Source organism: Vombatus ursinus, unplaced genomic scaffold (assembly GCF_900497805.2).
Source record: "Vombatus ursinus unplaced genomic scaffold, bare-nosed wombat genome assembly UNPS02014894.1, whole genome shotgun sequence".
NCBI classification, from domain to species: domain Eukaryota; kingdom Metazoa; phylum Chordata; class Mammalia; order Diprotodontia; family Vombatidae; genus Vombatus; species Vombatus ursinus.
This window is the reverse complement of record NW_020954672.1, coordinates 1774538-1800557: the sequence shown is the minus strand read 5'-3', so window position 1 is coordinate 1800557 and position 26020 is coordinate 1774538. Positions and strand designations below refer to the sequence as shown.

The 26020-nt window shown below is 43.9% G+C and overlaps 1 protein-coding gene across 2 annotated transcripts; it reads left to right on the top strand.

Annotated features, from left to right (window-relative positions):
- Nucleotides 1–309: 309 nt before the first annotated feature.
- On the top strand, nucleotides 310–18990 carry SALL2 (spalt like transcription factor 2). Of its 2 annotated transcripts, none has more exons than XM_027843192.1 (3): nucleotides 310–385; nucleotides 14340–17188; nucleotides 17661–18990. In XM_027843192.1, exons 1-3 carry the CDS (start codon nucleotides 313–315, stop codon nucleotides 18063–18065), a joined length of 3327 nt encoding a protein of 1108 aa, XP_027698993.1. In that variant the 5' UTR covers nucleotides 310–312; the 3' UTR covers nucleotides 18066–18990. The 2 variants fall into 2 exon arrangements, with proteins under 2 accessions (XP_027698993.1, XP_027698994.1); XM_027843193.1 differs by lacking the exon at nucleotides 310–385 and adding an exon at nucleotides 13749–13843.
- Nucleotides 18991–26020: the final 7030 nt, after the last annotated feature.

Sequence of the window (26020 nt, the reverse complement as noted above, 5' to 3'; positions counted from 1 at the left end):
AGGAAGAAAGAGCGGGGAGAGGAGAGAGAGAGAGAGAGAGAGAGAGAGAGAGAGAGAGAGAGAGAGAGAGAGAGAAGGAGAGAGACAACAAGAGAGAGAAGAGAGTAAAGACATTGAGTGAGTGGAGAGAGAGAGAGAGAGAGAGAGAGCTCCAATTTATCTTTGGAGAGGAAGAACCTCTGTTTTAGAGTGACCTGCCCTGGGAGAGGCATCCACTGGCTCCAGACCAAAGAGGGAGACAGCACCAAGTCACCCTTATTGAAACTAAGTGAACGATCGCCCCTCCCTTTCCCACCTCTCTCTGGCCTGGGCATGTCTCGGCGAAAGCAACGGAAACCCCAACAGTTAATCTCGGACTGCGACGGTTCCACCGCCTCTGAGAACGGTGGGTGTCCCAGGGAGGGATGAGAGGTGGAACCAAGCCCAGAAAAGCAGGATAGTAGTTGGGGGAGAGCACCTGGGAGGTGGGCAGTGGTTGACATCCAGAAACAAGGTAGGAGAAGCCTGATCATTTATAGTATTAACAGAGGTCAAGAAACAGGGCTTGTGGGCTTTATAGGGTAACTTGGGTTGGGGAGTGGGCCCCTTGAGCTTTCCTTGGGGTTGTTTCTCTTTTTGTTTTCCTGTTGTTTGTCTCTCGATGAAAATGGAGTTTCCAAACTGACTCTGTCTCCCCCACTCAAAGAGTTTCTCTTCATGTCCCCTGTGCTGGCTGGTCTTTGTGCCGTTGCTAAGTAACGTCCTCAGACCTGAAGACTGTCTCTTAGGGGTGGGATTTTTCCCCCTTTTCTTTCTGGGGAGTTGGGTTGCAAGAGAATGAGTTGGATAAAAACGTGCATGTTCCCCTGAGAGGGAGGAGAAAAAAAGTTTCTCATTGTTGAGTTGAGAGAGAAGAGATCAGGAGAATTCCCCCAAGGGAGAGTGCCTATCTATGACAGTGGGAATCAGACCTGGCTTTTGGTGTGTATCTGTGTCACTTGGGTAGGCGTTAAAGGGGGTCAGCCAGTGTTAGTGGTTTAGGCTTGTGCAACAAGGGTTATTTCAGAGGAGAATGGATAGTAAAAGTGCCGGAGTTTGCAAAAGGGTGTTTTTAGTTGCTGATGTAGTTTAGCATAGATATGAATATAGATATGTGTATATTATCATATTATCCACTATTATAAAAAAAGCCTTTGATTTGTGGAGATTTTTTCTTTAAAATAACTAAAAACTTTTTGTTTTACATCTTTTATTTATTCTCCCAATACTCCTATGGGCAGGAGCAACTATTACTTTATTTTCACTTTACAAATAGGGATTTAAATTCAACAAATATTTGTTAAGGGCCTATTCTGTGCAAGGCATTATACTGAGTGCCAGGGAGATTATAATGCTCAAAGTCACACAATAATTCAATATTATAGCTAGAACAAGGATGCCACTGTCCTAACTTCCTGTCCCAATGTTCACTACATCAAAATTCACTAAACTATTCAGTGGGAAGGATTGATATTTAGTATGCAAGGTCTCTATGATGACATATTGCACTCTTGAGAGAATTTGGGTGTGTGGGCCCAAAGGTCATTACTGAGCAGGCCAGGTGGGACAACCATCATGACATACTATTACAACCTCCCCCAATATAAGAGGGAAATGAATCAAGGGCAGAACTCAGGAACTCTGGTGATTTTGGCTTGAGGTTACAGAATGGATTCCATGAAAAACAGGTTCCTGGGTAACCTATTTAGCAAAGAATGGGGTCTGAAAAACCTTGGTACTATTCACAGGTTAAATTCCCCTCCCCTCCATGCTAGGAAGAAGACCTAGAGGCCACACAAATCAGTTCACAGTGGGCTTCTGACTGTGGAACAGCCTTCCTTGGCAGACAGATTGTGGTTTGAGTGAACTGCATTTTCTCAGACTCTTATGGAAGGCCCAGTTCAGATGTTCCAAAATTTCCTAGAATCCTGCTGTGTCCGTATCTAGTAGTAGAGTGGTTATGGCTTCCTACCAATCCTACGCCAAATTAGTCCTTCATAGTGCTGCTTCTAGGCAGGTTGTTTTTTCCTCATACTCTACAGGAGACCTCCCTGGGAGGATAGGAATCATTTCACAGCCCAGCTCCCCTGCTGGTTCAATCGTGGAGCGATGCTGAACCCCTGGAGTCAACCATAGCCCTCCTTCTCTATTCTCTTATGCCTACTAACTCACCCCCAGTACCAAACAGCTCAAGGAAAAACCACTATTACCAAAAAGAGTCAGAAAGAAGTCTCCAATGGCCACCCAGTATGGAACTTTCGGCTCTTCCTGATTGTTTCATTCCGTACACCTTGGATATTGGGGATGTGCGGATGATGTCACATAAATCATCACCACTAGAAATAGTCTGAGGTATGAAATAGAAAATAACTCCATTTGTAGTGTTGAAAAGACCGGAAATACAAAGTCAGACTGAAGAACAGGGAAGGGATTGCAGTCTTTTAGGATAGATGTCACCCAATTCCTTGCATTTACCTAAGTGCTTTCTCTTCAGAATCACCTAAATATGAACAAGTGGCAGTTAGGTAGCACAGTGGATAGAGGGCTGGGTCTGGAGTCAGGAAGCCTGGAGTTCAAATTTGACCTCAGACACTAGCTTTGTGACCCTGGGCAAGTCACTTAATTTCTGCTTGCCTTAGTTTCTTCACTGTAAAATGGGGATAATAATAGCCCCTAGCTCACAGGGTTATTGTGAGGATCAAATGAGACAATAATTGTAAAGCCCTTAGCACAGTGCCTGGTACATAGTACACACTACATCAATGTTAGCTGTTATCACTACTATTGTTATTGATATTAGCTATTATCATTATTATTTTGATTGATATTATTGATACTGATAAAGTTTGCAAAGGGTTTTTCTTATACTTTATGGTGGTAAAGTTTCCTGTGGATCTTACTTTCCAAACAGATTTTAAACAAGGAGTCATAAGCAGCTTGCACAAAGCAGATCAGACAGTTTTCCGTAGTGCCAGGTCACCAGACCGAGTTCTCCAGAGTTCTGGGCTCTTATTGCTTACTTCCCTTCCTCTCCACCACAAGAAATGATCTGAGTTCTTATTACTTCACAAGACGCTGGGCAAGCGTCTGGTTTTCCTTCTGGTTTACCCAGAAGGTTCCAGCCCTCTCCAAAAGAATCCAAACGGACCTTTGCCCTAGAACACTGCTTCATAAATTTTCCTGGGTTCTCACTAAATTAGGCGGATGCCTTTGCATTTCATAACATTAGTTTACTGCCTGGACAGATTCTGCTCTGACTATTCACAACATTGAGCAATATGACCAGTCAGAAACAGGAGAAAATCTAAATTCCAGGTTTAGTCAGGACACATAGAGTTTGGGGGCAAAAAACACATCTTGACCATAATATGGAAAGTAGCATGGTGCAATGGGAAAAACAATGAACTGGTATCTATCATGAACTAACAGTATGATTTGGAGAAGTTACTTTCCTGCTCTGGCCCACAATTTCCTCCTGCAGAATGGAGGATGAGACAAAATGACCTCTAAGGTCATTTCCAACTAAATATATATTTTATAGCTATTAACATATAGACATAGTAGAGAAAGAAGAGAGAGAAGAATATTAGGTAGAAAAATATATAGCTATGAGAGAGATAAATATGAGAGACAGATAGATAACAGGGTGTCCCAAAAGCTTAAACTATGCTATTAAAGCTTAAAATGGCATTAAGACTTTTGGGACACCTTGTATATGTGAGATACATATATTGCTCTTAATAGGTAACATTTATATAGTGCTTTATGTTGCAGTGTTTTATTTGTATTAGCTCAGTCTTCCTCTTGTGTTCCATAGTAAGGGTTTCTTCATACTTATATGATCTGGAGGCTGCTAATTTTAGAATACTAATTTTTCCTTCCATCTTTTTTCTATCCCCAGTAACCTCTTTCCCCTAGTGACATTTTCTAACTGGGTACATCCCCTGGATGAGCTTTGGAAAGCCTTCATAAATCCCCAAAACAGTTTGGGAAATGCCGTGTGCTTTGACACAATGTGAAATTCTTGGCCTCAGAGTAAACATCAAGAAAGCATTTTTAGTGAGTTGTTGGGAACACCGGTTTTACCCTAGTTCTTTGGCTTCCCGTCAGGCTCTGATACATACCCATGCAAATAACCCTAAGTTTTTTGTTATCCATTTTCAAGGCCCAGAGAGACTTGCCCATATCACCTAGCTTCTTGGGGAAGTAAGAATAGTGTGAAGAGGTATTCTTCTGCCCTTTCTTTTGCCCAAAAATTACTGCTCAAGATACCAACCAAAAACAGTAAATACTGCACATTAATAATGAAGGTGAAATAGCCCATAATGGCAAAACTCCAGAGAAGAGATCTATCTCTAGGCTAGAAATATGCATTAGAGAATGTAAGGGATGAAAGGGGAAGAGAAGAAGCAGGGAAGTAAAAACTAATACAACCGGGAAAGAATCAGAAACCCAGTTATTTAGTGAGAGATGGAAAACAGGATAACAACCAAGATACCTAGAGGTAACATGGAGAACACATTAGATTTAAGTAGGCACTCAGCAAAGGGAAAATAAACAAAAATCGGTGTTGACTGCTTTATTCATTTCACTTTCAAAAGGAAGAATATTCTCTAACTATTCAGTTCTAGGGACCTAATGATTAGAATAATATAGATAATAGAATTCTAAAGCCTGGAGGTCATTCATCCTATTTCCCTAACCCTACCTTACAGCCTATCACTCTCAACCATCATTTTACAAATGGATAATTTGGGGGACTCCCCCCAGAGGGAGGAATGGACTTGAGATGATACACCCAAGTCCTCAGTGAGTTAGTGGCAGAGCTGGCACCAGGACCCAAGCCTGCTGGCAAGAAACATGACTTAGTGAAAAAATATCACATCAAGGGAAGTGAGAAGACCCTGAGTTTAAGTCATAGTTAGTCACACTAACAAGCTGTGTAATTTTGGGCAAAACATTTTACCTTTCTGAGGCTCAGTATTCTCAACTGGAAAAGAAGGGGGTTAGACTAGGTGATTTCTAAAGATCCTATCAAACCCCATCATAGGTTCTGATAGCTTATGATTCTATGACTCTGGCCAGATCACAATTGCCTCCAAGTGCCAGAATAAACTGGAAATAGTCTTATATTCTGAGTAGAGCACCAAGTTTCTTCCTGCCAAAAAAGGTACTTTTTTTTAAAAGGTCAGCTTTGTATTGTAATCAAAAGTGTGCTGATCCTGAGAATCACAATATTGTGTTATGTTAGTCTGGAAAAGACTTTAGAGATAGACATGTATTTTCCCCATCAAGGACCAAGACTAGGAATGACTGAGCCCCTTTCACCAATCTTCCATTGGACTAATAGTAACCCCAGAGAGGGCCACAGTTACAGACAGTGGGAGGGAGAGGGAAAGGGAGAGGGAGAGGGGGAGTGGGGGAAGAGAGAGAGAGGGAGAGGGGGAGAGAGAGACAGAGACAGAGAGAGAGACAGAGAGAGACAGAGACAGACAGACAGACAGAGAGATTAGAGAAGCAGATGAAGCTGCACTCCTAAAGGACAAAAATAGTTGTGGAAGCTGCCTGTTGAGTGTAAGCTTCATTCTGTATATAGGCTTAATATGTGATGTGATTTCAAGGGGCTGAAAATTACTCCCCTACTACAAAAAAAAAAAAATCCCTGCTTACTGATTGCTCTTTGAAATTCCTTTAACTTTGGTACAGATAGAGATAAGTAAGGCTTAAAATACAAATACAGCTGAGAAAGGTGACCCAGGGCTTAAATACACATCAAGGTGTAAAAGGTTGAGGTCCTTTCTCCAAGGTCTTTAGTTTGCTGGGTGGAGAGAAGCGGGAAGCAACAAAGGTTATTGGGTCCTTCTCTTGGCTGGAGGGTAAGGGGAGATAGGAATGGGAAGAGAGGAAGAAGGGAAGTTGGCGGTGCTGAAAACAACCTAATTTACTCCACAATTTTGAAAGGAGATTCAATTGTTTATTGTTTTCTCTTTTCAAGTTTCCTTTATTGATTATTTGGAAGGTATTTTTTGGTAGCTTCTCCTCACACATTTCTCACCAGGCATAAAAGTTTCCTTAGGACCCATCTCACCTTATTAATTAATCTCTCCCCCCCTTCTCTCCCAAAGTTCTCATCTAAGCTCAAAACAGCAGACGAATGGAGTGAGCATGGGTAAAGAGCCAAAAAAGGGTAACCTTCTAGGCTCCTTTTTAGATTAAAATGTGATTTCTGGGCTCTAATGGTACAGTTATTCCTTTTTCCACATAACCCAGGGTGACTTTTTTCACCTTATCTGTTAAATAGGGATACCATCTGGTTTTAACTTATTTGTGTTTGGGTTTCCATTAGTGTCTGTTTGACCAAACCTAGGCCCCTCAGGGAAAGAATAAAGTTCCTACCCACCCCCAACCCTCCAGCTCCAAAGTGCTGGGAAATAATGTTTCTCTTTACAAGAAGCTGTTGATCCATCACCTTTCACCACAGGCTAAATTTACCTTAAAGGAGAATGCAGGTCAACTTACGGATCAGAAAGCAAGTTGAGTTAAAAAGTAAGAAAGGGGACAGTGTTTCCCTGGAGAAGATGAAAAGAAAAGGGTTTCTTTTTTTTGTCAGAAGACTTGGCAAAAACAGCAACCTGAGATCAAATATTCAATGCTAATTAACAAACGCTCAGTAGAGGGCCTCCATCTGACTTCCTTTCCTTTACTGACTATAAAGAGCAAATGATAGGTGGTGGACACATAAGGCAATTTCTCTCATTTTAGGGAAGCAGGACAGGGTCATTATTGCTTCGGAAAGCACCAGATTGGCATCAGGAAATCTGAATTTTAGCTTTAGTTCCACTCAATTGCTGTGTGACCTTGAAGAAGACCCTTAACCTCTCTGAGCTTCACTTTCTTTCTTCTGAAAAATCCAGTGGGCTGTACTTATCCTTGGCATGCATTCCAGAATTGAATGGGTCTTTTTTTTTTTATCAATATGGCTTCCAGGATTAAGCCTGGAAGCAAAGGACTATAGTACCAATTAAGGTGACTCACCTTGAGCCCCTAGGTTTTATTGATTATCTGAGATTCTCTGAGCAAGATCACTTGAATTGGATGCAGTTGATCAAGAAGCCTGAATTCTAGTTCCATGTTTGCCATAAACTAACTGTGCGGCTATGGGCACTTAACCTTCTCAATTTCCCTGACTATAAAACTAAAGGATGGAAGGGGGTAGGGTATTCCATAGTTTCTACTGGTATTCAGCTATGTCCAACTCTCTGTGACCCCATTTGGGGTTTTCTTGGCAAAGACACTGGAGTGGTTTGCCATTTTCTTCTTCAGTCCATTTTACAGATAAGGAACTGAGGCACACAGGGTTAAGTGGCTTGCCCAGGGTCACATAGCTAGTAAGTGTCTGAGACTAGATCTGAACGCAGGAAGATGAGTGTTCCTACCTCTAGGGACTTAGCTGCCCTCCATGATCACTAAGTCCCTTCCAATTCTAAAATTCTATGACTCTAGGACTTTAAAACAAAACAACAAAATCCTGTCAAACAAAGATCATGATGGGAAGGAGGTTAGGTATCATTAAATGAAACAAACAAAAAAGTAGGGCATTACAACTCCAAACCTAACTTCAAATCCTACTGCTGACATATATTGGCTGTGTGACTCTGGGCAAGAGGCTTAACCTCTCTGTACTCTAGGCAACTCTTAAAGACTTGAAGTTTCAAAGAAGATATTGTCCTGCATTGGTAAAGGGAATGTCCTTACCCAGGAGTTCCAATGAAATCAGAGGTTCAGTCCCTATTCCCAGTAACAATTCAAAATTAGTTGGGACTTTTAATAGAAAAATGTCCTGAGTACTAGTCACAGCCTATTTTAAGAAGGCATTACCAGAAATAATAAAGCAACACTACAAAGCTGGTCTGGTCTTTACACGTGTTAGTATAATCATTATTACTATATTGATATGTTTAACAGTCGGTCAATCAACAGTCAAAGAGCTCCATGCTAAGAGGATACAAAGAAAGGCAAAAATAATCCCTGCCCTCAAGGAGCTCACTTTCTTTCTTTTTTTTTTTTTTTGGCTAGGCAATGGGGTTAAGTGACTTGCCCAAGGTCACACAAGCTAATAAGTGTTATGTGTCTGAGGCCGAATTTGAACTCAGGTCCTCCTGAATCCAAGGCCGGTGCTGTATCCACTGCACCACCTAGCTGCCCCAGGAGCTTACTTTCTAATGGAGAAAACAATATGCAAATAACTAAGGTTCAGCAAAACCTGAAGTCAGGAAGACCTGAATTCAAATTCTATCTCAGTCACACAATAAAGGGTGTGTCCCCAGGCATGTCACTCAGCCTCAGTAAACTTCAGTTTCCTCATGTATAAAATGGGAATAATTATAGCATCTACTTGTCAGATTCGTTGTGAGGATTAAATGAGATAATATGTATAAAACATTTTGCAAACCTTAAAGCACCATATAAATGCTAGATATTATTATTATTATTATTATTATTATGAGCTATATACAGAATAGATAGAAGGTAATAAGGGAAGGGAAGGCAACTAGTAGCTGAGAGTACTGGGAAAGGCCACCTACAAAAGATAGGTCTTTAGCTGAGTCTTAAAAGAAGCCAAGGAAACAAAGAGGCAGAAGTGTGTGCTTCAATAGGATGATCTAGGATGGTTTCCTAGATGTGAGTACTCCCTCCATCTAAGCAGGTTGCAAACCTTTTGTGATTTAGTAGACTGTCTCAACTAGTTACTGTTGCACATTTCTAATTTATCTCCCTTATTCTGTTTTATTCCCCCAATCTGCCACCCACATAGCTGACAAAACAACCTTTCTGAAACACAGGTCTGAACATGTCACTGTCCCTGTTCCATAATCTGTGGTGCCTCCCCATTGCTCCTAGGTCAATCGAAACTTCTCAGCTTAGTGGTTAAAGAGCTCCTTTTCAGACTTAGGTCACATAGTTCTTTGCACCTTCTAGTGGCTTCATTTTCTGTTCCTGATTTGGGCTTTCAGACGTAATGCCTTTCCATTTTCATGGAATGCACTCCTTCTTCAACTGTGCCTCTTTAGTGAATCAATAGTAGCCAAAAAAAAAAAAAAATCCTCACCCGGAGATGATTCTCCCAGGGATGAGTCTCTTCAAAATTAGGTAGACAGATCTTTCCACGATATTGGACCTTTCTATGTTAGCAAGACTTTTGTGTTCCTCTGGTATAGCCTCTGAGAACCCAGGATCACTCCTCACACCACAACAAGGCATTGAAAAAAACTCTTAAGAAGACTGCTTATCATATAAGCCCCCAAATTCATGATGCTCAACACAAAAAAAATATCATTTATATGTTTTGTGTATATATATCACAGAAGATTTTTTCATTTATTATCTTATTTTAGCTCTTCTGTATATCTGTCATCTGAAGACCAGTCTACCTGAGATTGCTCTCTAAATGATGAAGTTTTTTTGTTCACAGTCACTCACTAAGACCCTTTAAAGAAGGGGCTCTTAACTTTTGGAGGGTCATTGGCAACTTAGTGAAGTATATAGACCCCTTCCCAGAACAATGCTTTTATCTTTTATTTTTTAAAATAAATCTACTTACTTTACATAGTCTATCTCTCTTATTGTCCTTTCCCATTTAACAAGCAAAATAAACATCTCGTCCTAATCATATATAACCTAACCAAACAAAATCTCACACGTACAAAGTGTACATCACTCTTTGCATTTTAAGTTTATCAACTCTCTAATAGAGGATGGGGACTGGTGTTTCATTTTCAGGCCTCTGGACTCATGGTTTATCATTGCATTGATCAGAATTCTAACATCTTTCAAAGTGTTTTTCTCTACAGTAGTGTTATCATTGTATAAATTGTTGTCCTACTAGAATAATGTTTTCTAACACATTAAATAAAATACATATTTTTACAAAAGAAACTAATGATACTGAAGTATAGTTACCAAAATATTTTTTCCCCTAATTCATAGACACCAGGTTATAAACCCCTGCTCTAAAGCATGAGAGGGCTTACAATCGACTTCTGTGGAAAGAGGAAAGAGTATCCACACTGAATAAATCATGTGTCTTTTGAAGCACTGAAACGTCTCATTTTAGCCTTACAATATTTCTTATGAGGTAGAACAACTATTATTATCTCCACTTAAAGAGTAATCTGTGACAACTATTATTATCTCCATTTAATGGCTAACTCAGGGATTAAGTAACATGAATAAGGTCACTACTCAACAATTTAACTTAACAAACAGATATTAAATGTCAACTAGGTGCAAGGTACCTTCATTAAGGATACAAAGATGAAAAACAACTCAGTTCCTGCCCTCAAGAGGCTAACATTCTACTTGAGTTGGGGAGGAGGGACGGGAGGGAAGGATATGTTAATGATTTATTCTATGTCCAACTAGATCTATACCATCTATAGCTGGCATAATGGCATTCTATCATGGACCAGCCTTTGAGAGTTACCCGAGGCTCAGAGAGGCTATTACAAGTCATGCAGCTAGTAAAGGAATACAAGTCTAGCATTCTACTACACCAGGGATGACAATGTGAGGGTGGGGAGGAATACGTATATATTAATAAATATGAAACCAGGTAGAGGGTGAATGGAACAAAAAAAAAGAGAAGGTCAGACAAATTCCTCTAGGAAACTCAAAGAGAGAAAACAATTTCAGCAGGAAGGACTAGGAAAGGTAGGACTTGATCTGAGCTTTGAAGAAAGAGAAGTATTCTGAAAGATGGAGTTGAAGGAATACATGCATAGTCCAGGCATGGGGGCCGGCCTGGGCAAATGTGCAGAGGCATGAATGAGTCAGCACTTCCAATGCAGAGAAATACTTGCTCATTATGGCTGGGATTCAGCTTTCAGAAACCCTAAGATCATTCCCATCTCCTCCTCTAAGTTTCTTTCTAAAGCAAAGGTTCTTAACCTTTTTGTGTCAAAGACACCTTTGTCAAAGCCTATAGGATCCCTTCTCAAAATAAAATGTGTGCCCACACCCATAATCGAAAGAAATGCAAATTTTCATTTAGGGGTTAGTGAGAATAAAGATGTAATTTTTTCCCATTCAAGTTTACATACCCCCTTAAATCTATGCATAGATCCCTTGGGAGTCAGTGCACCCCAAGTTAAGAACTCCTGTCCTAGAGAGAGGGCAAAGGTATAATTCTTTCTTCATAATGTAGACCAAGGCCTTGATGATCATTTTCTTCCCTAATGTTTCTGTGTGTTCTGACTTTACCCAACTCCTATCCCCTCAGACAGGATTCTCAGGAATTTCTCCACCACCAGCAACTATAGGATCTGCTTCTTCTCATCAATCTCTTTCCTAAAGCTCTAACAAAGGGTTTCAGGTCAGGAGTAATAAACATGGAACTCCTGATTCTTAGCCAAAGCTTTTGCCATTAACCCATCATGTCTCTGGTTGCAATCGGCAAGTATGGTGTATCCTGGAGCAATTTTTATTGTTCAATGGGGGGTTGGGAGTTGAGACCTCTGTCTGAAAGAGTATTCCAAGCATTAGAGAAAACACACACAAAAGCATGGAGGTGTGAAATAATGAGGCATATACAGGGGATGGTAAGTAATTCAGTTTGACTGGAGGTTAGGGTACATATGGAAGACTTGTATGAGAAAAGATTGGAAAAGTACAGTGCAACTAAACTGTAGAAAGCCTTAAATGCCAGACAGAGTAATTTGAACTTGGTTCATTAGGTAACAGAAAAATTACAAGTCCAGATCTATTCATAAGGTAGATAAATCTTATTGCAGTATAAAGAAGGTCTTGGGGAGGAGAGAACATAGAGATTGGAAGATTTATTAGGAGGCTGTTGCAATAGTCCTAGTCAGTAGTAAGTAGGGCCTGTACTAGGCTGGTTGTAGGGGGAAAGGAGAGGAGGCAGATGAAACACAATACAAAGAGGCAGTTGAAACATATTAGAGAAGAAAAATCCACAGGACTTAACAATTGATTGGCTATGAGAAGTGGAAGAGAGGAATGATTCAAAGATATCACCACACTTTCTAACATTGGTAGGTAGATGATGGTTCCAGTGACAGAAATAATCAAATAAGGAAGACAAGGTTTTGGGAAAGACATAATAAGCTTGGTCTGGGACATCAGTTTAAGGTCCCAGGAGAAAATTCAGGTGCAAATGTCTTGTCAGCAGTTGAAAATGCAGATCAGAAACTTAGGAGAAAGGTCAACCCTATAAAATATAGATCTGAAAATTATCTACTTAGAGACAATATCTGAAGGAGAAGAGGGGGCCTGTGAATGAAATTGCTAAAGAAGTAAGTATGGGGAAAGTCTGAGGATAGAACATTGGGGAACACCTTAATGGGTTATAAAAAGGACTTCATGGATGGTGAGGTCTTCGTGTAAACGCTGCAGGAAGAATGTGACTTCACAAGGTAACACAATTAGTTGGTCTTGGAACTGGGATTAGAACCCAGATCTTTTGACTCTCAGGCACGGCTCTTTGCCACATCTCTTACTGGCCACCTAGCAGAAGGTAATTCATTTTTCAGATAAATGACCTCTTAGATCCCTACCAAGTTGAAATTTTAATGATTCTAAGAAGTTCTCTCTTGAAAAGCACTAGCCACTTTTAGTAACACAGGCAGAATGTATATCATGAAACATAGAATTCAGGGATCACATAAACTGACCCAATGACTCCCTTGGTCCTTCTGCTACTTTCTTTGCCTTCTCTGGCTTTTTATTTCTCATGAGGGAAGCCTGTCCCACCCTTTCTCAGAAGCATTTCCAGGTCAGAGCTCTTCCACTCAATAATTCTCATAATATCTTCCCAGACCCAAGCAGCCTAGTAACTTTGGAAGAGATAGAAGAATAAAACTATTAAATAAGAAGTAGCACCTTAGTTTAACCTTGTTTGTGCTTGAAACCTGGATCATTCAGGATGTGGGCTTTTCCTGGTGGCCTACGGGGTTTCTGCATTCATGTATTCTTTAGAAGGAAGGCAGGGAGTCCACAAAGAGGAAGCAGCAGTGACCTGTTGGTCCAGAAAAATCTTACCTAGTGTTCTGCCATAGGGCGGAACCTAACCATCATCCTTTGTGAAAACAGTCTGTCAGGGGAATACATTAGTGGGGCATGTAAGTTTATTTTCTCCAGACATCTCTGGATGATCCAGAGGTCCAGGCCTTCCTGGTTCATCAGGCCCTTTCTCCATATGATCACTTCATGGCAGTCTTTTTAATCAATAGGGCTGCTTCCAAACGTGCTCTATACTCTTGCCTCCAGGTCATTACCTAGATAAGGGCAGGTGAGGGGGTGCGGATGACCAGCCCTGGAAGAATCAGGAGGGCTGGTCTTAGTATGGCCCCTAACCGTGGGGGCGCTCTAATTTACTGCCCGGGCTCCAGACCCCCACCAGGACGCTCTCCTCCGCCAGCCCCCGCCCCCGCCCCCAGCTCTCGTACCTCTCTATCCTCTGACCCCGCCTTCCTCTCGCCTCTCCTCTCCGGAGGCTCCTCCCCCTCCCCTCTCCCTGCGTTCTCCCTAAGCAGCTCCTCTTCTTCTTGCTCCGCCTCCCCTTCCCCGCTCCTCCCCGCCCCCGCGCCCCAGCGCCGGAGCTGCTGCGCTGCTGCCGAGCTCCATCTCTGCAGTCAAGACGCCCGGGTGCGGAGGCTGCCGCAGCTCCCGCGGCCGCTGCCACCTCCTCCCCTCCCCCACCCCCATCCCCATTGTCCCCCCAATCCCTGCACCCCGACCATGGCGCACGAGGCCGGGAGGAGCTCTCGTCCTGGGGGACCCTGCGGGGAGCTGCGGGCTGAGCCCAGAGGTGCGGTAGGAACCTGGGCCTGGGGAGGGGGTTAAAAGGAAAGGGAGGGAGTGGGGGGGCGCGCGGGATGATGTTTCATAGGGGAGGGGTTTACGGTAGGTAGCTCTGTGCCGAGCTCACCACTTAGGCCACTGCCCCGCCCCCCTCCCCCTCTTGCACCACCCCACAGCGGAGATAACGCTGCCCCCTCCCCCATCTCCCAGCCCCACCGTGGAAGGATGTATGGAGTATCTTTTGCATGACTACAGCCATGGGGTGATCTGGGATGGAGGGATGGAGATCCTACTGTATACTCCTTGTCAGGTGGGGGTGGGGGGGGGTAGGGGGCGGTGGTCAGACCATTCTGCTTTGCCTGCGGGAGTGAAAACCTTCCCGGTTGTCCAGCACACCTACCCACCCCTAATTATGCTGAGTGGGTTCTTTATCAGAGCCTCATGTCTTCCTTCTTCCCATACCCACCCTTACTCCCTCTGCAATCCTTTTTTCCTCTCTTCAGGTGACACTGGCGACGAGGACCAGCCCCAAGTCTGCGCCAAGTGTTGTGCCCAGTTCACTGATCCAACGGAGTTCCTCACCCACCAGAACACGTGTTGTACTGACCCCCCAGTGATGGTCATCCTCGGGAGCCAGGAGAATTCTAGGTCAAACTCCTCTTCTTCTGAAGCTCGACCAGAAGGCCAGGACAGCCCCCAGATTATGGATACAGAGCAAAGCAACCCCCCTGATCCTGGGCCCTCAGTACCCACAGATACCAGCTGGGGGCCTGAGCGAGGCCGAGAAGAACCTTCAGACCACTTTCTCATCACTACAGCAGGAGCTACTTCAGCTAGTGGAGGTGGGGGGCTGATTTTGGCCAGCCCCAAGCTGGGAGCAACCCCTTTAGCTAAGGAGTCTACCCCTGCACCCCCTCCACCACCACCTCCTCCCCCTCCTCCTCCTGCAGCAAGTAGTGGTCACTTGAACATCCCCTTGATACTTGAGGAACTCCGGGTCCTGCAGCAGCGACAGATCCATCAAATGCAGATGACAGAGCAGATCTGCCGTCAAGTGCTCCTGCTGGGCTCCTTGGGTCAGTCAGTGGGTGCTGCTGCCAGCCCCTCAGAACTACCTGGCACAGGTGCAACCACCTCTTCTAAGACCCTGCTACCCCTCTTCAGTCCCATCAAGACTGGCCAGGCAAGTAAGACACTTACACCGTCTTCTTCATCTTCCTCCTCTTCCACCTCTGGGACAGAAGTACCTAAGCCTGCCTTCTTCCACCTCTATCACCCACTGGGGGCACAGCACCCCTTTTCGAGTGGTGGGGTAGGGCGAAGCCACAAGCCCACCCCTACCCCAACCCCTTCCCCCGCACTGCCAGGCACTGCAGACCAACTGATCACCTCTCCCCACCTGGCATTCCCTGGCACCACAGGACTGCTGGCAGCACAGTGTTTGGGGGCAGCCCGTGGCTTGGAAGCAGCCGCTTCCCCAGGTCTCCTGAAACCGAAGAATGGTAGTGGTGAGCTGGGCTATGGAGAAGTGATGGGCCCTTTAGAGAAGCCTGGCGGGCGCCACAAGTGTCGCTTTTGTGCCAAGGTATTTGGCAGTGACAGTGCCCTGCAGATCCACCTGCGCTCCCACACGGGTGAGAGACCTTACAAGTGCAATGTCTGCGGCAACCGCTTCACCACCAGAGGCAACCTAAAGGTACACTTCCACCGCCACCGAGAGAAGTACCCTCATGTACAGATGAACCCACACCCAGTACCAGAACACTTGGACTACGTCATCACAGGCAGCGGTCTGCCCTATGGCATGTCTGTACCTCCAGAGAAGGCTGAGGAGGAAGCCACTTCAGGGGGTGCGGAACGTAAGCCACTGGCAGCTTCGGCCACAGCCCTGACTGCCACGGAGAGCCTAACCCTGCTCTCCACCACTGCAGGCACAGCCACAGCTCCAGGGCTCCCAGCCTTCAACAAGTTTGTGCTCATGAAGGCAGTGGAACCAAAGAACAAAGCGGATGAAAACACCCCACCTGGAAGTGAGGGCTCAGCTGTGGCCGGAGGAGCAGAGACTGGTACAACTAGGATGCAACTGAGTAAACTGGTAACATCTTTGCCCAGCTGGGCACTGCTGACCAACCACTTCAAGACCACTGGTGGCTTCCCATTCCCATATGTGCTAGAGCCCTTGGGGGCTTCCCCTTCAGAGACCTCCAAGTTGCAGCAGTTGGTGGAAAAGATTGATGGCCAGGGAGCTGTGGGGGCCGTCTCTACTGCCTCAGGGGCCTCTACCATCTCTGCCCCTGCAGTATCCTCTTCATCCTCTTCAGGCCCCAACCAGTGTGTTATCTGCCTTCGTGTGCTGAGCTGTCCCCGGGCCCTGCGACTCCATTATGGGCAGCATGGCGGGGAAAGGCCCTTCAAATGCAAAGTATGTGGAAGGGCCTTCTCCACTCGGGGCAATCTTCGGGCCCACTTTGTAGGTCATAAGGCTAGTCCAGCTGCCCGGGCCCAAAACTCTTGCCCCATCTGCCAGAAGAAATTCACCAACGCTGTCACTCTGCAGCAGCACGTCCGTATGCACCTGGGTGGGCAGATCCCCAATGGGGGCACCATGCTGCCTGAAGGTGGGGTAGCTACAAAGGAAAGTGGAGCTGAGCAGTCCGTACCACAAGCAGCAGGGGTCTTCCCCCAGCAGCAGCAGCAGCAGCAGCCTCAGCAGCAGGTATCCCCAGAGGAGGAACTATCTGAGGAAGAAGATGACGAGGAGGAGGAAGAAGAGGAAGATATAACAGATGAGGATTCCCTGGCAGGGAGGGGCTCAGAGAGTGGTGGTGAGAAGGCTGTTTCCATGAGGGGAGATTCAGAAGAGGCATCTGGTCCAGAGGATGAGGCAGCAGCCACCGTGGCAGCTTCTGGAAAGGAGATGGAGAGTGGTGAGAAATCAGGTCAGCCACCCTCCCTGCCGCTCACTAGCAACCTGGAGGAACCCCAGCCCATGGATCATGGAAGCAATGAGCCTTCGGGAGACATTGAGGGGGATGGACCACCCGAAGAGAATAGCAGCCCAACTTCAGTGCTCTCTCCAGAAGGGGAAGTGGCCAATGCGGTCATAACAGAGGGGCCAGGCATACAGGAAGCCAGAAGGAAGGAGCACGGGGAGAGCATGAGCAGCAGCAGTGGCCGCAGCAGTAAGCGGTCCTGTGGGGTGTGTGGCCAGTCCTGTCCCAGCCAGGCAGCCCTGGAGGAGCACCACAAGGCCCACAGCAAGGAGGGGTCACTCTTCACCTGCAGCATCTGCAAGCAGGGCTTCCCTGAGCGGGCCACCCTCAAGAAGCACGTGCTGCTGGCGCATCATCAGGTACAGCCCTTTGCCCCCCACGGTCCTCAGAGTATACCTGCACTCTCCCTGGCCCCAGGCCATTCAGCCTCAATCTCTGCATCAGGCTTCTGTCCTTTTGGTAGGAAAGATGACCCTACAATCCAGTGAGCCCCTTTAGCTGTGCCTCCTGCTTCCTGAGCCAAGGAGCCGAGGCTGGGGGCTCCATAGAACGACCCCTGAGATTTTAGCTGCCCCTTTATATCATTGTCAATAATAAATGGGGCTCTCTGATATAATTATATCCCCCAGAGATATTCTTCAACCCCCTATGCATTTGAAATCCTGGTGTTCACAGAGAATAGTCCCCTGCAGAATTTTTCATTGACCCTTCTACCCTTGTGAGGAACAGTCTTCTAGAAGGCCTTTCTTGTCCCCAGGGGAAACCCTCTTCTAGCTCCTTCAGGGGTGAACCTTCCCTCTCCTCTCTTCCTCTCCCTTTCCCTCCTGGCAGGTGCACCTGAGCACCCACGTTTGGAATTGCAGCCCAGCCCGAAGGGGCCGGCGTCTGTCCCTGGAGGGCCCCGTGCCCCTCCTCTCTGGTGGCCAGGTCAAGCTACAGGACTTCCTGTCCCGGGACGTCCCTGCCCAATTGGTGGGGGTGGGCCCTCTCTCTTTCTGGAACCAGTATACGGCTTTCCTGTCAAGTGGCCTGGCCTCTAAGCCCCCGGGTTCCAGCTCCACCTCTGCCACCACTGCTGCCCTGGCAACACCTGCCCTGTTTGGTCCAGGAACTATGGCTGGAAAGTCATCTCCAGCAGTAGGATCCAGTGAGGCCAAGGAGAAGACCGCCCCCCTCATATTCCAGCCTCCTGCATCCAAGACTGTACCTGAGAACCCAGGCAGAGAAGAGAAGTAGCAAACTGCACTGCCCCTCGCCCTATTCCAGAAGGTGCCAACAACTGGGATTTTGCAGTGGTTCATGGCTTAGCCCTGTGGGATGAGAAGAAATGAAGGGCATGCCAACCCACAGGCCCTGAGAGTCACATTTAGGCAAAGGAGACTGGTTGGTGGGTATGGCAGAATATGTCAGCCTTCTCCTAACCCTCACAGAGGCATTGGAGAATGACCGCTTTCTCGTTTTGAAGCTTTCCCAATGTAGGGTTTGGGGAGTGCAAGTTTGGCTCATTTCTGGAAGGAACAGTATAGTTGGGGTTGAGGGGGATTCATGGAGTGGAGATGGGGGCATCAGGAGGGTAAGCCTGGTACAAACTCTTGTCATTCTGGGTCCAAGACATAAGTCTGAAGAGGGGGGGTCCCAATTCAGATAGAATGGCTCTAGTGAATGTTTGGTTATAGTAATGACACAAAGTGCAACAATGCACAAAGAGGGTGATGTAACAAGTCCTCCCAAACTGGGGTGTTTCCAGTTTATTAGATATCCCCCCTTTTCCCTGGATCCTGCTTTTCCCCTAATGCCCTTCTTCTGTCTAAGCTCTTCCTCCTCCCCACTCTCCCTGCCCATGGACCAGGGCTTATGTCTTCACTACTATCTGACTCTTAGAGAGACCCAGACTTTGGGAGACCAGCTCCTGGAGGTATATGCCCTTCTTCTTCCTCCTGTAACAGACAAGATGTAGTATTTACTCTTAACATAGGATCATGCGGAACCAGGAGCTCCAGAGGAGGAGTAGCGTTCGGGAGCCCTGCCGTCGAGGGACATGAAAGGCAGCTTCTCCTATAAAACTGTAGGCCCCAGAGATTCCTAACATAGTGAAATGTGCAGGGCAGAGAGGGGAGATGCTAGTGTCTTTCTCTCCATCATTAAAGGTGTTTTGACCAAGCATGTGTGTTGTTTGCTCCTTGTGACTCGGATTGTTTAGCAAGAGCAGTCTCTATGCACTGCACCACTGAACTCTCTCCCTTTCCCCTTTAGGCGTCTAGTTCTCTGCCAGAATTGAACGTGTGGTATTGATGTTAAGTTTGTCCAGTCTTATCCTATTATAACTTCTAGAATGGAAATGTTCCCTCCCTCTACTTTAGCCTCAAAAGGTAGGAAATTTTAATTCTCTGTTCCATCCATCTCAGGTTTTCTCTTTGCCACTACACAAACCTAGGGCCTTCTGCTACCATATAACTGTTCTTACAGTCATCTGATTTCCCCCCAAACCTCAAGTTGTCACCAGGTCAGCTGAAGGAGCCAGGAAGGTGAACTGATCCTCTTATTCCTTGAGATAAAGAGATGGAAACAAACAAACAACCAAAAAAAAAAAAAACAACCCCATGAAACTATGTGAGGTAAATAAATAGGCTTACCCCTACTGCTTCATCAAAAAATAATGTGATATATCTCCAACACTATTGAGTGTGGTGGAGGGCATCCTATGGCCAGGATGAAGGAGATATTTTCTACTCCAGTCTCAGATAAAGTCCAAATTTTGATTTGGAGGAAGTGTTGAAACATTGTTTGGCTCCATTGCCTTTCTTCTCTAGAGAGAAGAATCTCCAGGCCCCTAAGTGGCTGTTTGTGGGATGCTTCAAGTTTAACCAGCAGCTCCTTTTGTGAGGCCTGCTCCGGGATAAAGGGGAAGGAGGTGAGTAAACCTATTCTTTGCTTACACTCAGGCAGAAGCAATGAATAGGTGTTAGATTCCAGTTGGCCCCACCAGAGCTGTATGATTTCCTTTTAAAAATACAGCTGGTGAATAGAAGAGACCAGGAGCCCTGTGAGGCCCAGAATAAGGAAGAAATAGCTCCTGTCCCTTTAATTCCTGGCAAAGCTTTGTAAGTCTCTTGTTCATTTTCCTCTTTCATTCTCTCTAAGGAGGGAGGTGGGTCAACAACCCCTTCCATTCTCTCTACTTCCCCCACTCCCATTGGTTACAGATAATGCTATGTAACTAATTAAACCTGACTTGCCCTCTGTTGAGGTGCCAGCTCTCATCGTAACAGCTGTCTGTGAGGCTTCTATTGAAGGACACTTCCTTACTTCAGGTCAACTCTAATCCCAGCAAAGCTCTCCTGCCTTCCCACCCCCTCTCCCACTGTTACATTTCATTCTTGTCTGCTTGCCTCTTCATTCTCTGAGCCACCTTTTCCCCTCTTCACTCTTTCTATTCTTCTTCCCACCCTCTACTATTATTTCAGTCCAGCCCTTTTCTATGTCTTCAGCCTTACCTTATTCCTTCTCTCCATGACTCACTTATCTCCCCCCTCTCACCTTCCTTATCCTCCATTCTCACATTGTTTTCATCTAGTCAACTCTTCTCAAGGTGCTTGACCCCTAATTCAGTGGCCTTGGTGAATGAGTGACTGAAACTTGCAATGCTTACAATCAGTTTCTTAGGTCTCTAGAGAATCTTAAAAAAAAAAAAAGAAATAATGTTTTTTCAAATAATAAAGAGGCAGGATTGTGTCTTTCAGATGGATATGTTTCAAAAGAAAAATAAACATAAGGATATATATTATACTTGATACTGGCACAATTGTAAAGAATTGACCTTAATATGTAACAGAATGGTAAAGATAAGATAGGCAATAGCTCCTGAGGAAAACAGTAGGGACTAAAGATAGCAAAATCTCTACAGCCCCTTATTGGGGCACACCTACCCTGGTTCCTGTTGTCCAAAAAGGTAGATATTAATTTAGAAGTGTGCTTCCTTGGGTTGAACCTCCCCTTTACATCCTACCACTCTATAGCATTCCTATGTTCAGGAGGCAGCATAGAGCAATAGAAAGATTACTGAATTTGGCATCAGGGGACCTAAATTCTAATCCTGCCATTCACCACCCATGTGATTTTCAGCCAGACACTTTCTCTTGGCCTCAGTTTCTTCATCTGTGCAATGAGAGTACTTCTTCAAACTATAAATCTTTGATCCTATGATGAGCATATGATCCATCTTGGAACAGATAAAGTTGCCTCCTAAAGATTCCTCTTTCTACTAAAACAAGTAGGTCTTCCAAGGAAGACCAGTCTCCAGTATATTTTCTATTTTGACGAATCTATTACTGAGATTCCTCCCACCAGCTAGGTGGCGCAATGGATACAGCAACAGCCCTGGAGTCAGCAGGACCTGAATTCAAATCTGGCCTCAGAAACATAAAACTCATTAGCTGTATGACCCTAGGCAAGTCACTTGACCCCAATTGCCTCACCAAAAAAAAAAAAAAAGCAACAACAACATACTTGCACTCATTGCCTTATAGCTGAATCAATCAGTAAACATTTATTGAGCTACTATGTGCTAAGCACTGGGGATACAAAAAGCAAAAGATAGTCCCAGCCCTCAAGGAACTTGCAAGCAAATCAGGGAGACAACAAGCAAACAAATATATACAAAGCAAGCAATATAACAGGATAAACAGGAAATGATTAACAGAGGAAAGGTACTGGACTTAAGAGCAGTTGGGGAAGGCTTCCTGAAGAAGGTGGGATTTAAAGGAAGCCAGGGAGGTCAGTAGTTGGAGCAGAGGAATGAGAGCGTTCCAGGCATGGGGAACAGCAGAAAGAACACCTGGAACTGAGAAATGGCGTGTCTTATTAGTGGAACAGCCAGGAGGCCAGTGTCACTGGATCAAAGAGTACAAGTCGGGAAGCAAGGTGTAATAAGACTGGGAAGGTAGAAGGGGACTGGGTTATAAAGGGCTTTGAATGCCAAACAATATTTTTTGTTTGTTCTTAAATGTAATAGAAAATCACAGTGGGGGTGGGGGTGGGGAGACATGATTGGACCTAGTTTTTACAAATTCACTTTAGTAGCTGAATGGAGGGTTGATCAATATTATCTGTAAAATGGTGATAATAGCACCTACATCCTAGAGTTGTTACAAGGATCAAATGAGATAATTTGTAAAAGCCCTTTGAAAACTTTCAAGTGTTAACATTATTAATATTTTCTAAGGAAAGTAAATGACCTGTTTCACTGTTGGCCATGTTTTTAAGAACTGATAATATAAAAGAATTATAAAAGAAAAAAGAATACATTGTGTCAGAGAACTGAGAATATATATGCAAAGGTGAGAAAAGTAAGAGTTTAAGGTCTGTTGTTGGTACGGGTGACCAAATGAATAAAGTGGAGATAAAGATGGGAAGGGGGCAGCTAGGTGGCACAGAGGATAGAGCATTGGACCTGGAGTCAGGGAAGAATCATCTTCCTGAGTTCAAATCTGGCCTCAGGCACTAGTTGTGTGACCCTGGATGAGTCACTTAATCCTGTTTACTTCAGTTTCCTCATCTGTAAAATGAACTGGAGAAGGAAATGGCAAAATCACTCTAGCGTCTCTGCCAAGAAAACCTCAAATGGTGTCATGAAGAGTTGAACACGACTGGAAAAGATGGGAAAAGGAATAGAAATTAATGGAGTACACCTTTGATCACTTTTAGCAAATGGACATACTTCTTGGCTAGGAAAAAAAAAACCTGAAATGAGATCCTTCATTATGCCAAAAGAGGCAGCATGATATGGTGGAATAAACACTGGCTAGGGAGTCAAAGAACCTGGGTTTAGTCCCAGCTCTGCATGAATGTGTGGCAAAGTCATTTAACTCCTTGAGCCTCTGTTTCCACATTTGTAAAAATTAGTAGGTTGGCCTCTAAGGTCCCTTTCCAACTTTAGATCTACATAATTCTACATTAAATTCTATAGAATTTAATTCTATAATGAACTGTTGTAATTCTATAATGAACTGTTTTTGGAACATAGAAAAAGTTGCATTGAAAACTGTTGGCTACTAACTAACGTACAGAAAAATCTGGTCCCCTTAGCTTATCCTGCATCATCCTCTCCCTTAAATTGAAAAAAAAAAATTGTTGCTATATTTTTAGGCATATTGGTTACTACCAACCATACAACTTTCCTATAGCAAATGTAAATTCATATGAAATGGTAGAATACCATTTCTCAACAGCAAGGAAAGATGTCTGTTTTAACTTTAGATGTTTGGGTCAGTTCCCGTTTCAATAAGGAAGTTTCAATAAGAAGTAACGGAGACCTGCGTTTTACCCGCAATTTCAACGTGTATATTTCAAAAGGCATTTGCCCAACCAAGTAACCCAGGTTTAGAGACTTAGGTGGAAAAAACTTCTTGCCAACATTTCTCATAACCTTTTTGAAATTTCCCTCTCAAATACTGTCCCTTCCTTTCCATGATAAATACCACTAACCAGCCTTTAGACCTTAATCGCCTGATACCTAGACTACTACAATAATTTAATTCATCAAACATCTACTAAGTTCCTACTCTTTGCAAGGCACTGTGCTGGTCATTAAGGGTACACAAAGATAGAATAGGAACTACTGTCAAGAAACTTGAAATCTAAAGGGCAGTAGTTTGGAAGGAAGGGGTTGGAGAGAAAGGAAATATAAAAATAGCTATCGTACAAGGAAGAGTGGCAAGTTTCAAAGAGCTGTACAAGCCACATCTTGTGTGAAATTTAGTCTCCGTGTCTCCACATTTTTCTCTGCCAATCCATCCTGGGCATCATGGCCAGATTAATCTTCCTAAAGCATAGCTCTGATCATATCATTCTCCTATTCAAAAATATTTAATTATTTCACGTAGCCAACTGAATAGAATCCAGACATCTCAATGTATCATGCAAGGACCTCCAAAATACCTTTCTTTTTCAAACCCCAACTTTTAAAGCTTTTTCTCCCTTTCCTCCCCAATGTGAATCCCATGCTTTAGTCATTAAAGAGTACTCAGTGTTCCCATGCAAAAATCTCTTTTCCAAGTCTGTGCCTTTGCTCATGCCATTTCCCATTCCTAATATTCACTCCTTTCACATATTTGCCTACTAGAAGGAAATGCTAGCTCTTTTTCAAGACCCAACTAAAATGCTAAAACACTAAACCTTCCCAGTGTGTTGTTTTTTGGTTTTTTTTTTTCTGATCACATGAACACTTTCTCCTAAAGTGGCTAGTTTATTCCACCAATATGATACTTATTGCATATTCAATTTAAATCAATTCACCAAATGTTTATGATGGTCCACTAAATGCAAGACTCTTTACTAGGTACTATGGGCTACTATGGGCAACAAGACAACAACAAAACAATCTTTGCCCTCAAGGAGCTTATATTCTACATAATACCATGTATTGTTCTCTACCCTGCTAGGTACACTGCTATCATGGTGTGTCATACATAGAAATCATTTAATGTTTATTGAATGAATGAATGAATGTTAAAATAAACACCCCAGCCTAAGGTAAAACTCACCAAAATGGCAACCATAATACCAGATTTATTATGACCTACCATTTAATGGTAATAATTATTAAACTTTCTTGAATTGTGGGACACAGCTGCTTATTCTATTAAAGTGCTATCTCCAAAGTTACCAATGATACCTTCCTTACCAAACCTCATGTCATGTTCTCAGTTCTTATCCTTTTGACTTTTCTGCACCTTTGACACTGTCAATCACCCTCTTCTCCTTGATACTGTCTTCTCTAGGTTTTTGTAACACTACTCTCTGTTCTTCTACCTGTTAGAGTTCCTTTTGTTTTTCTTATTACTTGTTCATCCAGTTAACTCCCACTAACCCTGGGTGTCCTCCAAGACTTTGTCCTGGGTCCTTTTCTCTTTTCCCTCTATTCAATACTATTTCGAATAATGATCTCATCAGGTCTCATGCACTGGATAATTATCTCTATGCAGATGATTTTTATATCTAATTATCCAGTCCTAACCCCTCTCCTGACCTCTAGTCTCACATCACCATTTGCCTTTGGACATCTTGGATTAGATGTCTCATAAATCATTTCAACCACATCATGTGCAAAATAGAACTCATTATCTTTCCCCAAAAACTCTCCCCTCTTCCAAACTTAACCTATTACTGTTAAGGAACCACCATCTTCCCAATTACCCAGACTTGTGGCTTCAGTATCATCCACAACTCCTCACTCATACCTGTTTTCAAAATGTGTAATTTCTACATTTACAAAATCTCTTTTACATCTTCTTAAAACACAGGTCTGACCATGTTACCTCTCCTACTCAATAAACTCGTGTGGCTCCCTATTACCTCCTGGATCAAATATAAAATGTTTGATATTTAATGCTCTTCACAGCCTACCTTCCTAGTGTTTACACTTCACTTCCCTCCACACTCTCTAAGATCCAACACTGGCCTACGTGTTGTTCCTTACACAAACTGACACTCCATCTTAGACTATGTGCATGTGTACTGGTTGTCTCACTGGAATTGCCCGGAATGGCATGCCTTGAATTCTCTCCTCCCCACCTTCACCTCTACCTCCTCCCTTCCTACAAGACTCAGCTCAAATCCCACCTTATGCAGGCCTTTCCCTTTTCTGTCCCTCTTTCCCCCTACTCCTTCAACTGATTTCCCACTAGGGGAAAAAAATATATATGTGTATATGTATGTATATGTATATATATATACACACACACACACATATATAATTATATAGATATACATATACACACACATACATGTATATATAATATATACATATATATGTGTGCACATTGTCTTAATGTTTTTGTCTTTGCATCACCAGTTATTTGCACAGTCTCTGGCAAATGCCTGCTTACTTGACTTCACTGAAGGTAGTATTAAAAATAGCATGTAATTCACAGGGTTGTTGTGAGGATCAAACGAGTTAACATATGTATGATGCTTTGCAAACCTTAAAACTCTATGCTAGGTATTATTATGGTTGTATGTATTCAGTTTCCTCATCTGTAAAATTAAGGAGTTGTATAAGATGATTTCTAAAGTCCACTCCAGCTTTAGATCCTTTCACCCTATAATTTGCCTTCTTAACGAGTTAACTAACATGGCCCCTCTTCTGCTAACTTCCAACATGTCGGCACATGTGGCTATAATCAACATGGACG